This window comes from Thamnophis elegans, chromosome 3, assembly GCF_009769535.1.
Source record: "Thamnophis elegans isolate rThaEle1 chromosome 3, rThaEle1.pri, whole genome shotgun sequence".
NCBI classification, from domain to species: domain Eukaryota; kingdom Metazoa; phylum Chordata; class Lepidosauria; order Squamata; family Colubridae; genus Thamnophis; species Thamnophis elegans.
Genome location: NC_045543.1, coordinates 30,479,709 through 30,494,986, shown reverse-complemented (window position 1 = coordinate 30,494,986; position 15,278 = coordinate 30,479,709). Strand labels below are relative to the sequence as shown.

General features: G+C 45.1%; 1 protein-coding gene across 1 annotated transcript in view; it reads right to left on the bottom strand.

The window, feature by feature from the left end:
• Positions 1-255: 255 nt before the first annotated feature.
• The window catches only part of LOC116505854 (cytochrome P450 2K1-like), a 39,292-nt gene continuing 24,269 nt past the window's right edge, over positions 256-15,278 (bottom strand). The window contains exons 8-10 of the mRNA XM_032213294.1: positions 14,602-14,786; positions 3,136-3,277; positions 256-2,946 (exon numbers count right to left, since the gene is read on the bottom strand). Coding sequence (XP_032069185.1) covers positions 2,762-2,946; positions 3,136-3,277; positions 14,602-14,786 — 512 coding nt within the window. The 3' untranslated portion in view covers positions 256-2,761. The remainder of the gene's footprint in view (positions 2,947-3,135; positions 3,278-14,601; positions 14,787-15,278) is intronic.

Sequence of the window (15,278 nt, the reverse complement as noted above, 5' to 3'; positions counted from 1 at the left end):
AACCTTCATTATCGAAGCACGCATTCTTATACATTCTCAAAGGCAGCGTAACACGGAAACACTTAATTCATTTCTTATTGGTTACCTTGAGGAAAAAGGCTTATAAGGAGATGGGGCCTTACTTCTCCTTTTGTCTTGAGCCATAGGTACTGACTACGTGCCTTTATGAGAACTTTAATTGAACCTTGTGGTTTGGACTTTTAACATAGGAACATCTTGTGGTTAGAGGCTGATGACATTTCCCTGTCCCTTTAAGCAAGCTTCTAACTGTCCCTTTTGCCACGTCTTCATTCTTATATTTTTAATTCATATTTTATTCTACTTTATTCCCCCCTTCTAGATTCTGTTAATGCCCACAATTGAGTCTAGCCTGTTAGATTAACAATATAAGCATGCAGGATACATAATAGCAAAAAAGCAAGGAAACAAGCAATACACATTTTAGGGCTTATCTTCCAGAATCACTTTCTCTACTTCTAAGAGTGCAATTTGAATATAGGAGCTAGTATCTGAAACTTCATTTCCATTGAGGGTATGTGGGATTAGGCTTTCCATTAACATTAACTCCTTTTCAGCCCGTATCTCTTTTACAGACCTCATAATGAGCTGCTCAAGCAAGGGTATTATGCAAGGGAGGAAGGCTAAACTTGCGATTCCACATAATAAAAGAAATAGCATTTGCTTAATCCAACCTGCTCCCAGTAGCCAAGAGAACCACACATCTGTTCCTTTTATTTTTTTGACCAATAGAGGAAGCTCGATCTCGTAGTTCTTGAACCTCCCCCACCCGAACTGCTCCTGATCTATTCGTATAGAAACAACAATCTTCTCCCAGGAATACACATAGCCACCCTTTTCAGCAGTTAAAAGATCTATGGCACGCCAGTTCTGTAACACGGTGGCTGCTAAGGAATTTATTTGGTCTTGGACTGCAATCAAGGTGCCAGCAATTTGGTTCAGGCTTTCTTGGAATTCTTCTGAATTCTTCTGAATTGCCTGAACTGTGTAATGGAATGGATCATTCCACCTACACCCGTTCCAACTGCAGTCCCTATTCCCAAGATCACTAATAGCAGAATTAGGAGTAGCACTCTTTTCTGGACATGTCCCATGAGGGTACATGGAGGGCCTGTTCCCCACTTACCACCCCCATTTTAAGGAGGAGGTGTATTAGAGTGCATGTGCCAGTCCAATTGGTGGGTAAACATAGATATGCATTTCTCCCACATAGAAAGAAAACTCCATTTTCTCCTACACATATGCCGATGTTCATGGAGAAGGCATGGGCTTGGAAGTTCCTTTGTAAACACAAACTCCCATAGTGGATTGTATTGAAAGCCAAACAGGAAGTCAGGGTGGTTGGAATGGCCTTGGGCAGCTTCCAGTGGTCAGATTCCCCTCCCATCAGTTAAAACAAGTGGAGGTAGGAGCGAAAAAGTGACTTTCTGTTGGAAGGGCTTGTGAACAGAGGGAGACATGCTGCGAGTCAATTTTACATCTACAAGGGTTTTCCTGGGGGCAAGGTACATTTCAGATGGGCATTGTTCCTCTGATAGTGACCCCACAGGAATGCCAGGCTCCTGATATCGTTTGGTACACAAGGAGGGTGACCCTATAATTTCTACACCAACTGCTATGGGGCCAATAATGGGGAGATGGCTCATCCCCAGTCTTTTAAGTGCGTCATACAGATCGCCAAGTAGCTGGGCTTTTGCCATTTTAGTTCCCCATCTACATCCCTTGTCAAAGACTATCATAGCTCTGGTCTTTTCCCAAAGACCTGACTCAATTGAAACAGCATGATAAGGTGAAGGTCCAGCAGACAAACACAACCAGTATTTTTGACCCAGGGCAGGGTCAGACTGATTAAGCTTTGACCTAACTCCAGCACTCTTAACATATAGTTCTCTTTTCTGCAAAATGTTGCAGGGGCCCATTTTTCCTATGCTTTGCTTTTTCTTACAGGGTTTGTCAGATAGTTGACTTTAGGTGTTGGTATTGCTTACGGTTCCGTCCCCAAGCATAAATAATGCGCTGTTGACGGGAGCGGACCTGTTCCACATCCTGTAACTTGATTCTACCCTGGTCCCCGGGATTTTTGACATCCCTGGATCTTTCTTCAAGAGCAAGGGGGGTTGTTCGGGTATTTTCGCAACATTGGGAACTACTATTAAAGACGTCATCACTTAGCAAGCCCAATAACAGCCCAAAAAAATGTAAACAGAAATAGGAAGGAGACAGAATAGTAAAAGCCAAAGGAAACAAATGGTCCTAAAAGAAAAATTCAGTAATAATGATACAAAGCACTTTGTTTTTTATAATTTCCAGTTGTTCTACCCTATATTTTATGTGTCTATACATTATTGCTATTCAGCTTTTACGCAACATATGAAACCTGAACAATAGATAGCTTGGTCCAGGGATTAAGACACCAGCCCAGAAAACAGGAGGTTGGGAATTCAGGTCACACTTTAGCAATGAAATCCAGCTGGGTGACTTTGGGCTAATCACCAGGAGACTGTGAGTTCTAGCTGGCGTAACTTTGGGCCAGTCTCCCTTCTTAACCCAAAGAGCTTTGGGAAAATAAGGGTAGGATAACTTCCTTGAGTTATTTGTAAAAATAATAAAGGTGGAATTCCAATAAAATAAAGGTAATGAATATAATGTAATATGTAATCAGGTTGTCAGATTTTGACTCTCTGTCAAAGTAAAGGTATTTAAAAGCTGAGAAAATAGCTGATTATGAGTTTTTTCTGTCAGATCAGGATAACACAGCACAGGTCTTGTAAGGCACGGGAGGGGTCGTAAGTCCAAGAACAGGAGTCAGGTCCAGATCATCTTTAGATGTTCCTGAAGGCGGCTGGAAGGTAAATCTCTGGAGGAGGTTGGTAAAGAAAAGGAAGAGCTCCATTTTGGCAAGGTCCTCACCAGGACATATTCTCTGACCTGGAAGAAAGCATTGATGGCAAAAAGGTGGGTTGTTTTTTTTTTTTTGGCTTCTTAAATTATTTTACATGGCTTTCCATAGTTGCATTGCCTCAAAGGAATGATTATAATCTTTTTAAAAAAATCTTCCTAACTATTCTGTTGCACTGAAATTCTTTCCAGCTTTTCACATATACAGAGTGATGTTACCTGCAGAGAAAGCCATGAACGCATCCCTCTTCACAAATTTTCCTTCAGAGTCAAGAAAATGCTCAGGATAGAATTCATGAGGTTTCTCCCACTGGGATTCATCATGGAGCACAGAGGTCAGCAATGGAATGATGTACATGCCCTAAACATTGAAATTATATAAAGAGGAGTATTGTCAGCCTCTGTTTTGCTGCTTGCTTTTTGGATGCCATTGAAATGGGGAGGGGGGGCATGGTAAATGGGTGAGGGAAGTATTCTGTGCAGGAGAGACTGTAATAAGGGAGTTGTTCTCACCATCTACTGCGCATGTGGCAGAGAGGGGTTGCCGCCAAGGCCAACTGTCCGGCATACCAACCTGATGATGATTTTTGAAGTTGTCTCCCACATGACACCTATGGGGTGTTTGGATTGGACTATGGGATGGGGTTACCAAGGGGAGGGGGTTGGGTCACATATTGATATCTATGATTACGTGCGCTTTTGCCTCAGATCTTGCTTTGCCTAGCTACTATCTACTCATGACCAGTAAAAGTACTCTTAATTCTTCAAAATGGAGTTGAGTGGTTTCTTTCTTGGTTACTGAGCAAAGCAGCCCCGACAGTATTTTCCATTTAACACATTATTGTAGAAATTATTACAATGAAATTTATGCCATCGTTTTAAAGGTAAAACAATTGACAACATTATTATAGTCTAAAATAAAAATAACATCCTGAAAAAGACATCCATTTGAATAACCAAAAGTACCCAATAACGACAGTAATTTGTTCCATCTCGCTAAGTCTTTTGTAATATCATTCCATATTTTAACATATTTTCTAAAACAACATGCAATTCATACTGGTCAGTGTGACCCCTAGATATTTAATCTTAGTCTCTTTTTTTTAATCCTTTTTTCCATTTTATTGTGAACATCTTTCTCTTCCTTTGATTAATTTTAAAACCAGCTAATATGCCCTAATGCTTCAGTTTCTTCATTAGATGTTCTATACTATTCTGGTATTTCTGTGCTATCAAAACTAGTAATATGTGCTTTCTGGCATGTATAAATAGATTTAATCCCTCCAAGAGAATTATCCCAAAAGGCCATATCTTCCACAACTCTGAAGATAAAATCCCAGTTCAAATTATCAAAGGCTTTCTCAGCATCCAAAAGGATCACAGCTACTGTCAGCCTCTGCTTCGCTATCGCTTCGGCTGCCATGAAACGGGGAGGGGGGGGCATGGTATTTGGGAGGGGTTACTCATTGTGCTGGAGGAAGGTTCTGGAGTTCACCGGCTGATCGGACTACGCATGCGTGGGTGTTTCCGCCAGGACTAACGGCACCGACATTCCATCTTTGTGATGCCTTTTGAAGTTATCTCACACCTGACACTTGGAAGAATTATGATTGGACTGGAACTGTGATGCCAAGGGGTGGGGAATGGGCTATTCTATATATCAATTGCTTTTGCGCCTAAATAATCAGACTTCGCTTCGCTATGCCTTTAATCATTCTTAATTAGTAAAAGTACACTTGATTTCCACACATGGAGTCTTGTGGTCTTTCTTTCCTAATTAATTAATGGAGAGGTGCTGACAGTAAGCGAAGTCTCACCAACACCCTACCAGGAGAATACAATATTCCGTGGGGGGTGAAAACTGCAAGGAGAAACAGAGAAAATGTCTTCGCACGCAAGTGATGAAGAAATTGAAAAAGAGACTGCTGATTTATCATTACCCGAGAGGATGGCTGAGCTGGAAATAGCGGGCCCTGCGATCCCCCCCCCCGTTGGTCCTTGTCTGTGGGACAAAAAGAAGATAGTGCAAGCTGGGATGCTGGTGTTACCAGAAGAAAACATCAGGAGAGGCCGTTTGAAGCGGGGGCCGAACGAAGACCCCGAGAAAGAGGTCAACCGGAGAACTTGGAACAGAGGTACTCTAGGCAAAGATTCGGGGAGGGTGAAGAGGCCGAGGGGGAATGGGAGCAAGCTAACCCACAGACAGCTTCACACACCCCCAGCCAGGGGAGCTGCCAGGCCAGGCGCCCAACCCCCCAGAAGACGCAGAATGGCTAAAGTCCCCCCCTTAACCGTAAAGTATGATGGAAATCCTAAGAAGCTGGGCTTTTTCATTATGCAAGTTTATAACTTCATGGAGATTTATGGGCCCGATTTAGAATCAGATGCCATGAGAGTGCGTATGGTGTTGCTTGCTTTGGAGGACGAAGCTGCTGATTGGATGATGGGTCTGCACCAAACCAACTCCCCCCTCCTGAGGAATTTTGATGCTTTTATGACTGCATTCAAAAAACGATTTGATGACCCCCTAACTGAGAAACGGGGTAAACTTAAATTTATGGCCCTCACACAGGGAGATAGGCTGGTGACTCAGTACATTCAGGAGTTTCAACACCTTTGTAATTATATGAGAGGATGGGGTGAAGAAGCCCTTTTGGATAAGTTTGCTTTGGGCTTGAATGAAGACATTTATCAACAATGTGTTAATCGCCACCTTCCTAAGCGCATTACTGCTTGGTATGAAAATGCAGCTGATATTGAGCTTGATTTAATTAGACTTCAACGTGCAAAAGAGGAGAGAGAAAAAGAGAGAGAAAGAGCAGCAAGATCTCCCCCCCCCCAACACACAAGCCCCCTTTCCGAGTGAGGAGTGAAGGAAAAGGAGGCCCCACAGGCAAAGTCAAGCCGTTCACATGCTTTCGTTGCGGGAGGGGAGGCCACCGCGCTCCGGAGTGCCGTGCTAAACTACCCACGACCCCCCCCACCCCCTGCCAAGAGGGAAGGGAAATCAAACAAGGCCCCGGACAAAAAGAAAAAGGAAGCTGCGTTCGCTGCAGATTCCACCCCCCCCCGCGTTTCGGACAGGCCCTGGAGGGAGAAGCTGACGTCTCTACCAGCTCCTCTGATGACTCCGATGACGACGCCTCACCTCGCTGGGTGAGTTCAAACAAAGGGCCCATGCTAATCCCTATAGAGTTAAAAATTCCGCCCGATGGGGTGTCAGAAAGCCTTCCCGCCCTCCTTGACTCAGGCTGTTCCCACTGCATGATCAATCCTGCTATGGTGAAGAAACTGGGCCTCAAGTTAAAAACTTTGAAAACCCCTATTGTCTTTTGCCAGATAGATGGGTCCATAGCAGGGGGTGGCCCAGCCCATTTCTATACTGAACCTCTAGAGATGAAAATGGGCTCCCACACCGAACTGATCTCTTTTATTGTGGCTCCAGGGATGGACAGGCCCCTCATTTTAGGCCTCCCTTGGCTTCGAAAATGGAACCCTCGCATAAATTGGAGGGAGGGTTGGTTGCGCATTCGCACGAACACACCTCCTGAGGGGAAGGGCGTTTCCTCAGAGCCTGTTAACTGCAGTTCTGCTTTGGCCGCCAGAGGGCAGGAGAGGATTGAAGGAGAAGAAAAAATTCCAAAAGTGTATTGGGACCTGAGAGGAGTTTTTAGTGAGGAATCTTCAGATATACTTCCGCCCCACAGGCCTACTGATTGTTCAATCGACATTTTACCCAGGGTGAAACTCCAAAAGCCCCAAATATATTCCATGTCCCCTAGGGAGATGGAGGAAATGAGAAAATTCATCGATAAAAATTTGGAACGGGGTTTCATTGAGCCTGCGCGCCCAAAAGTAGCTGCTCCTATATTATTCAGAGAGAAGAAAGATGGCTCCCTGAGACTGTGTGTTAATTTCAAAAATCTTAATGGGATCTCAGCCCAAAACCTTTACCCGCTGCCATTGATGAAGGACATGTTAGCCCAATTGGGGAAGGGCCGCATTTTCACTAAACTGGACCTCAGGGAAGCATACTATAGAGTCCGCATAAAGGAGGGGGATGAATGGAAGACTGCGTTCAACTGCCCTCTTGGTTGCTTCCAATTCCGGGTGATGCCTTTTGGCCTGCAAGGGGCGCCTGCAGTTTTCATGCAATTAATTAATGAGATCTTGCATGACCACCTTTACAAGGGCGTTATCGTATATTTGGACGATATCCTTATCTATACTCAGACATACAATGAACACGTCGCTTTAGTATGCACTGTCTTGAAAAAACTCAGGGCCGCTGAACTGTATGCCAAATTGTCCAAGTGTGAATTTCACCAGGCGAAGATTGACTACCTAGGGTATCGTATCTCTCCCGCTGGCATTGAGATGGACCCTGGGAAAGTAAAAGCGGTCACTGAGTGGGAGGCGCCCCGAACACGCAGACCATTGCAAAAAATTTTGGGTTTTGCTAATTTCTACCGTCAGTTCATTCCTTCTTTTGCCAAAATTGCGCTTCCTATCACTAATTTGTTAAAGTCCAAAGGTGGGCCTAAACCTAAGCCTAGCAAACCACTGGATTGGACCATGGAATGCCAAGCTGCTTTCGAGAAACTGAAACGCCTTTTTGCTGCGGAACCGTTTTGAAGCATCCCGACATGGACAAGCCTTTCGTTGTCCAAGCTGATGCCAGTGACGTCACTGTTGGGGCCGTGTTGCTGCAAGCCAATGACCAAGGTAATTTGCAACCTTGCGCTTACACCTCCCACAAGCTCACGGACACTGAAAGACGTTGGGCCGTTTGGGAGAAAGAGGCATTTGCAGTGCGATGGGCCCTAGCCACATGGCGCCATTTTCTAGAAGGCGCTAAGCACCCTTTTGAGGTGTGGACTGACCACAAAAATTTGGAGGCTTTGAGGACCCCACACCGTCTATCCCCTAAGCAAATGCGCTGGGCCCAGCATTTCAACCGGTTCAATTTCACACTCAAGTACATCCCTGGGGGGAAAAATTTCATGGCTGATGCTTTGTCCAGACTCCCTCAATACAACTGCTCTAAACTGAGTATTGTTCAGCCCGTCGTTCCCACATCCAGCCTCGCGACTCCGGTGATCACTCGCCAGCAAGCACGCTCGAAAGTAGAGGTGTCTCAAGATTTTCTCTCTGACCTCAAACACGCCCTTCCCCAGGATGACTTGTTCCAGCAGCATCTGGATGAGTGCACGATGAGGGACGATTTACCGTGGATCGGAGCCAAGCTTTATGTTCCTGCCTCTCTTCGTCTCGTCGTCCTCCAACGAGCTCACGATTCCAAATTGGCGGGTCACTTTGGTTTCGTAAAGACTTTACATCTCGTGAAGAGACAATTTTGGTGGCCCTCTTTGAAAAAAGACATTGAACTTTATGTTGCCAGTTGTCCGGTTTGTGCTGCCGCTAAAAGGCCACCTGGAAAGCCACAGGGCCTGCTTCAATCTGTGGCCCGACCTGTCGCCCCTTGGAAGGAAATTTCGATGGACTTCATTGTCGAGCTTCCCGAGAGCCAGGGGCACACCGTCATTTGGGTAGTTACGGACTTATTCTCAAAACAAGTTCATTTTATTCCGTGCCACAAAATTCCTTCTGCTAAGGCTTTGGCTAGACTCTTCATTTCCCACGTTTACCGTTTGCATGGGGTGCCTGATCGCATTATTTCCGATAGAGGTGTCCAGTTTACTTCAACTTTTTGGAAGGAATTTCTTAAACGCATTGGCTCCGCCCAGGGCCTAAGCTCCGCCCACCATCCTCATACTAATGGGGCTTGTGAGAGGACTAATTCTGTTTTGGAACAATATTTACGTTGTTTCATCAATTATCAGCAAGATGATTGGGTTGATTTGCTACCGCACGCTGAGGTGGCCTACAATAATTCTGTCCATAGCAGCACTGGTTTCACCCCTTTTCGTGTTGTGTTTGGTCAGGATTTTGTTCCTATTCCTGAGTTGCCTCGTTACCAACCGCAAGTTTCTTCCGTCGCTGAGTGGAGCGAACGTCTGAGCCATGTTTGGCCTTTGACTCTTGCTACTTTGGATGCTGCACATCGTGCTCATAAGAAACAAGCTGATAAGAAGCGTGCGCAACCTTCTCAGTACAGGGAGGGTAACCTGGTTTACTTGTCCACCAAATTCCTTCAAACCACACAAAAGTCCAGAAAATTGGGGCCTAAGTATGTCGGTCCATTTCCCATCATCAAAATCATCAATCCTGTTTCCGTTCGATTGCAGCTACCTAAGCATCTCAACCGTGTTCATCCCGTGTTCCACGTTAACCTCATTAAACCTGTTTGTGTTTCTACTTTACGTCCGCCTGACGACCCTCCACCTGCTCCCTTGTTGATTGATGGTGAACGGCACTTTGAAGTTCATGAAATACTGGACTCCCGCAGTACTTAGTGGCTTGGAAGCATTTTCCTCCCTCTCATACCGAATGGGTTGACAAATCCCATGTTCGTGCCCCCCGGCTGCTTCAAAAGTTTTATGCTACTTATCCTGACAAACCTTGATTTTTCTTTTCTCCCACCCCTCTTCTCTCTTCTATGTTATGTTGTTTGTCTGTTTGTTTGTGTTTTCTCGTTTTCCAGGCCTGACCGCCTTTTTCCGGGGGACGGCCGGATGTCAGCCTCTGCTTCGCTATCGCTTCGGCTGCCATGAAACGGGGAGGGGGGGCATGGTATTTGGGAGGGGTTACTCATTGTCCTGGAGGAAGGTTCTGGAGTTCACCGGCTGATCGGACTACGCATGCATGGGTGTTTCCCGCCAGGACTAACGGCACCGACATTCCATCTTTGTGATGCCTTTTGAAGTTATCTCACACCTGACACTTGGAAGAATTATGATTGGACTGGAACTGTGATGCCAAGGGGTGGGGAATGGGCTATTCTATATATCAATTGCTTTCGCGCCTAAATAATCAGACTTCGCTTCGCTATGCCTTTAATCATTCTTAATTAGTAAAAGTACACTTTATTTCCACACATGGAGTCTTGTGGTCTTTCTTTCCTAATTAATTAATGGAGAGGTGCTGACAGCTACTTGTTTCTTATTTGTATTAGGCATACTCCATTATATCCAAACAGTTCTTATATTGTCCCTTAGTTGTCCTCTATATACGAATCCACATATATCATCTATATAAATAGAAATATAATGGTTGTTTGTTCAAAATCGCTAATCTCCTAAAGTTCTTCACTGATTGCTTTGAAATTTTGATACAACGTTGCATTTGAATACGCTAATGTTTTTATATATGTATATTATATAGATGTCACACCTGTGACAGGTAAAAACATGATTTTTTGTAAAAACATGCTTTTTTGAAAACCAGCACCATCTGGTGGACGTAAAAGCAACAAACACTATATTAAAAATTTCATGATTCCATTTCAATGTGTCCGATTGCATTGTTATATTGAATTTTGTTATATTGAATATATTGAAGAGCCTAGGTGGCGCAGTGGTTAGGGTGCAGTACTGCAGGCCACTTCATCTGACTGTTATCTGCAGTTCAGCGGTTCAAATCTCACCGGCTCAAGGTTGACTCAGCCTTCCATCCTTCCGAGGTGGGTGAAATGAGGACCCAGACTGTGGGGGCAATATGCTGACTCTGTAAACCGCTTAGAGAGGGCTGAAAGCTCTATGAAGCGGTATATAAGTCTAACTGCTATTGCTATTGCTAATTTTCATAGATTTTGATTTATTTTCATTTTGATTTAATTATTTTGTATGACATTGCATTGGAATTGAGCTGTGTCATTTACCATAGTGTTCATTTAGTGAGTATAATATATTCAGAACAGTTCGGCCTCTCTCCAGCTTTGTCCCAACGGTCCCTTTATATGTGTGGCTGGGCTGCGGCCGCACTCTTTCCCCTTTCTGCCCCTCCTCTGATGAGCTTTGGCCATTTCCGCCATGGGGAGCTGAAGCCCTTCAGCCTCCCCTCCCCTCTCTCCCCTCCCCTTATGCTGGGCCTTTGCTGTCTGCTGTGGGGCACCACCTACGCCATGCCTCGGCTGCCTCCCCCTGCCCTTAAGCTGGCCTACCCTCGGCCAGCCCAGTGGAACTCCAGAGGAGGCGGAGGCAGAGCATCTCCTCAGCCTGGCCAGCCACGCACACTCTCCACCACCCCCCTCACAGTGAGCCAGCTAGCCTTCACCAAGGCGACTCCGATGGGGCAGTGGCGACGGTGTAAGCCTGAGGTGCAGTGGAGCTGGGGCGGCCCTGGGTGCCCAGTGAGGTGGCACACTGAGGACTTCTCCTCCTCCGAGATCCTGGAAGTCTGACTTTCCTGGGTCACCAACTTGGGGGAGCCTGAGCGCAGCTCCTCCGAGGAGATGCTCAACAAGTTCCACGAGGCCGACAGCCCTGGCGCCATCTCCACCAACCAGACTCGCCCAGCCCAGCAGCCCCGAGTCCTGACCAATAGCAGCACCCACCTGCCGCCCCACTATGCCCAGACTGGGCCACAACAATACATGGCCGGGTACAGTTAGTCATGAATAAAATACTATAAGATCTGAAGTTAAATCTTGTGCTTCCTTTGGTAATAAGGCAAATTCATCAAATTCTTTAATAGCAATAAAAATTCATCTTCAAAACATAAATTGTGATATAAAGATGATAGTCCTTTTAGCCCTGGTGCCTGGACTTTTTAAATTTTCTTTATAGCTTCCAATATTTGGAAGATTATTATTATGGGACTGTTCATTATTTGTTTCTGAGTGAGTTTTTGTAAATCCTATTTCTTCAGGTATTCATCAACATTTGCCAATAACCTTTCACGTAAGAATAAATAAAATCATGAAAGCATTTCTTTATGTTGTTATATCTATCAATGTTGTATTGTCACCCTGTATCCTTAATATAGTTTTCTTTCTGCTTTCTTTTTATAAGCCAACAGTTTTCCTGACTTTTTAGAAAACTCAAAATTTTTCTGCTTCACATATTTTAATTTAGTTTCTATTTCTCTCACAGCTAACATAGATAGTTGTTATAAAAACTTAATTTTATGTAAAATACCAGTAGTGGAGTCTGTTGGGGTTTTCTGTAATTCATCCTTTTAACATTTTTCTTCTAATCTACGGTGCATTTTTTCGTGTGAATTGTAGTGAAAATACCCTCAGCTATAACCTTGCTATTGTAACAGTCTTTACCTCCATATTTTTATCCAAAAACTCCATTTCATTTTTTATGGTACTCCCCAATCCATTTTTTGAAGTATTGCTTCAATTAGTCTCCATCTTAAAAAAATGCTTTTGTTTTAACTGTTGAATTAATTGGATTCCAGTCAAAAAAGGTATTTGGTAAAATGCCCAACTAATCTCTCTTATTGGCCCTTTGAAATCCATATGAGATTTCACATACTAGTTCAAAAAAGTTTAAGAAAAAAACAAGGAAATAGATTATCATCTGCATTCAGGGTTCAACAGGATTTAAAATTGCATATTACTTACAGGGAATCCTTGACTTAAAATCGGTCACTTAGCAACAAGTTGCACTTATAAGAGACCCTGAAACACAATAGATTTGAAGTTCCAATGTCCTGGTCTTCCCATCTAGTATGGTCACGTAGCTACCGTGTTTCCCCGAAAATACGACAGGGTCTTATTTTCTTTTTACCTACAAAATATGGCTTGGGCTTTATTATGGGGGGAGGGTTTATTGTTTTGGGGTCGCCGGGCAGCTGCTCTCTTGCGAGCTGGCTCCCAAAGAGCCAGGCACAGCCTCATGGGTGAATGGCTGTGTTGCGCTGTCACAGCAGCGCAACACAACAGCCATGAAGCGAGTATGCTCACGAGCAGCCACCCAGCAAACCCTCTTTGCAGCCAGGAGCAGCGCCATTCACTGACCTACAGGTATCACCAAGCCGCATGAGTGCCTGTTCGCCACCGCCTGGCTCCCGTGGATTGATGCCTTCCAAATGCTAGTGAATGGCGCTCTGCATGGATGGAGAGGGGGGTTGTGTGAGTGGCTGTTCCACTCTCACTCACCTACCTCCCAGACTCACCATGCATGGCCCAGCTCTCATTAAGGAGCCAGGGCACCTACGCCGCCATCCCAGCCTGGCTTTTTCTGTGGCTTCCAACCCGTGTCTTGCGGCAGTGGCCGCTCTGGGCGCACGCTCTATGGTTGTGGGCCAGCTGCCTGCAGAGTGTATAACCATAGAGCGTGTGCCCAGGGCAGCACTGCTGAAAGATTCGGGTTGGAAGCCATGGAAAAAGCCAGGCTGGCATGGGGGCGGCGGCGGAGGTGCCCTAACTCTGTAATGAGAGCTGGGCCACGCATCGTGAGTCTGGGAGGTGGGTGAGTGACAGCGGAAGAGCCGCTCATGCAACCCCCCTCTCCAGCCATGCAAAGCGCCATTCACTGGCATTTGGAAGGCACCAAGCCACGGGAGCCGGGCGGTGGTGATCAGGCACTCACACGGCTTGGCGATACCCCTAGGTCAGTGAATGGTGTTGTGCCCGGCTGCAAAGGGGGTTTGCCGGTTGGCTGCTCATGAGCGTGGTCACTGTTATGTTGCACTGCTGCAACAGTGCAACACAGCCATTCACCCATGAGGCTGTGCCCGGCTGTTTGGGAGCCCGCTCGCAAGAGAATAGCCGCCCGGCAACCCCCCTCTTCAGCTGGGCACAGCGCTGCTCACCAACCTAGTGGTATCCCGAGGGACCAAACAACGTGATCACCTTTGCCTACCCCCAGCTTCCCGTGGCTTGGCACCTTTGGGATACTGCTAGGTTGGTGAGTGGCACTCTGCCTGGTCGGAGGTGAGGGGTTGTCCAGGAGGCTTATATGTGCGGGGGGGGGAGCTTATATTTTTGCCCACCAGAAAAATATGGCATGGCTGTATTATGAGGACATGTCGTATTTTGGGGGAAACACGGTATATTTTGGGTACTTGGGAACCATCTGTCATTTATGGTTGTTTGCCAAATCCCATGATCGTATGTCTGCAATTTATGTTTTTGCTAGAAACCAATATTTACTTTCAGTTTCTGGCCAAAAACATGCTACAGTGAATACTGGGTTCACTTAATGACCACAGCATTCATTTTATGACCCCAATGTTTGCTTAATGAGTGCCACAAAAAAGGTCATAACATTGGGCATGGTCACATGGTGATGCATTTTAAGTCTATCATGACTGATGATTAAAATTGTGGGCTCAATTATAGTCATGAATTGTTTATACCAGTGTTGGCAAACCTTTTATGCACCAAGTGCTGAAATGGGAGTGCGTATGTGTGTGCGTACTGGAAACCGGAAGAGCATCCACCTGGTACACATGCACGTGCTGGGTGGCTGATCTTCCGCTTTCCGGTGCATGCATGTGCACTAGCCAGCTGGTCTTCCAGTTTCTGGAGCACATACATGTGTGAAGACCAGCTGGCCAGTGCATATGTGTGCACCAGAAACAGGAAGAGCAGCCGCCCACCACGTAAATGCACACTGGGAGGCTGCTCTTCCAGTTTCTTTTGCTCCCACATAGGTGAAGCCCTTCTGGCAGGCACACCAGAACCCGGAATAGCAACGGGTGACGGCTTGAATGCCCAGAGAGGTGGATCTGCGTGCCACTTCCAGCACATGTGCCATAGGTTCATCACGGATTTATACTGTACAAAGAAAGGTTGGAACATTAACAATGGGATTATTTCACAGTCCTCACCTTGGGAATGAAGAATCCTTTGAAAGTTATGTCCATGGTGGTTGCATGGGGCAAATTGGTTGGAACAATATCAGCAAACCTTTGAATTTCGTGAATTACAGCATTGGTGTAAGGCATTTTGAATCGGTCTTCTGTCCTTGGCTGACGAACCCCAATCTCTTTTGCAATTTCTTCTTGGACCTTCCCTGGGAGAATAGAATCACATCAAGATGATACCATAATTTGAATTTTGCTTTAAATGAGAGTTTATGCAAAAATTCCAAGTAGAGTAGAGAAAGTCTAATTCATAGTAGAGATCTGAAGATAACCGATTGTGATCTATGCTTGTAATCCCCCTCCCATTTTTATCACTATACCTCTTATTTTATGAAATGCTTAGTGAAGTAGAAAAAATCAATTCAGGTAACATTATGATTGGAATATATCATTCTTAGCAAAAAGCTGTTTTGGTCTTATCTCATATTCAACAGTAATGGGAGGCGATAGGTGCATAACACATTATGGTGCAATTCCCCAAAATTTCTGAAAGTATACAGTATGTGTGAACTCTTCACATAGCGACATCTTATATTCACTCTCACTTCATGTTAATTCATTCAAATATACAGTAATAGGAAGGGCAACTTATTCTTGCTTCTTATTCCCCCTCCCCTTATTATTTGTCAGATAATTATATA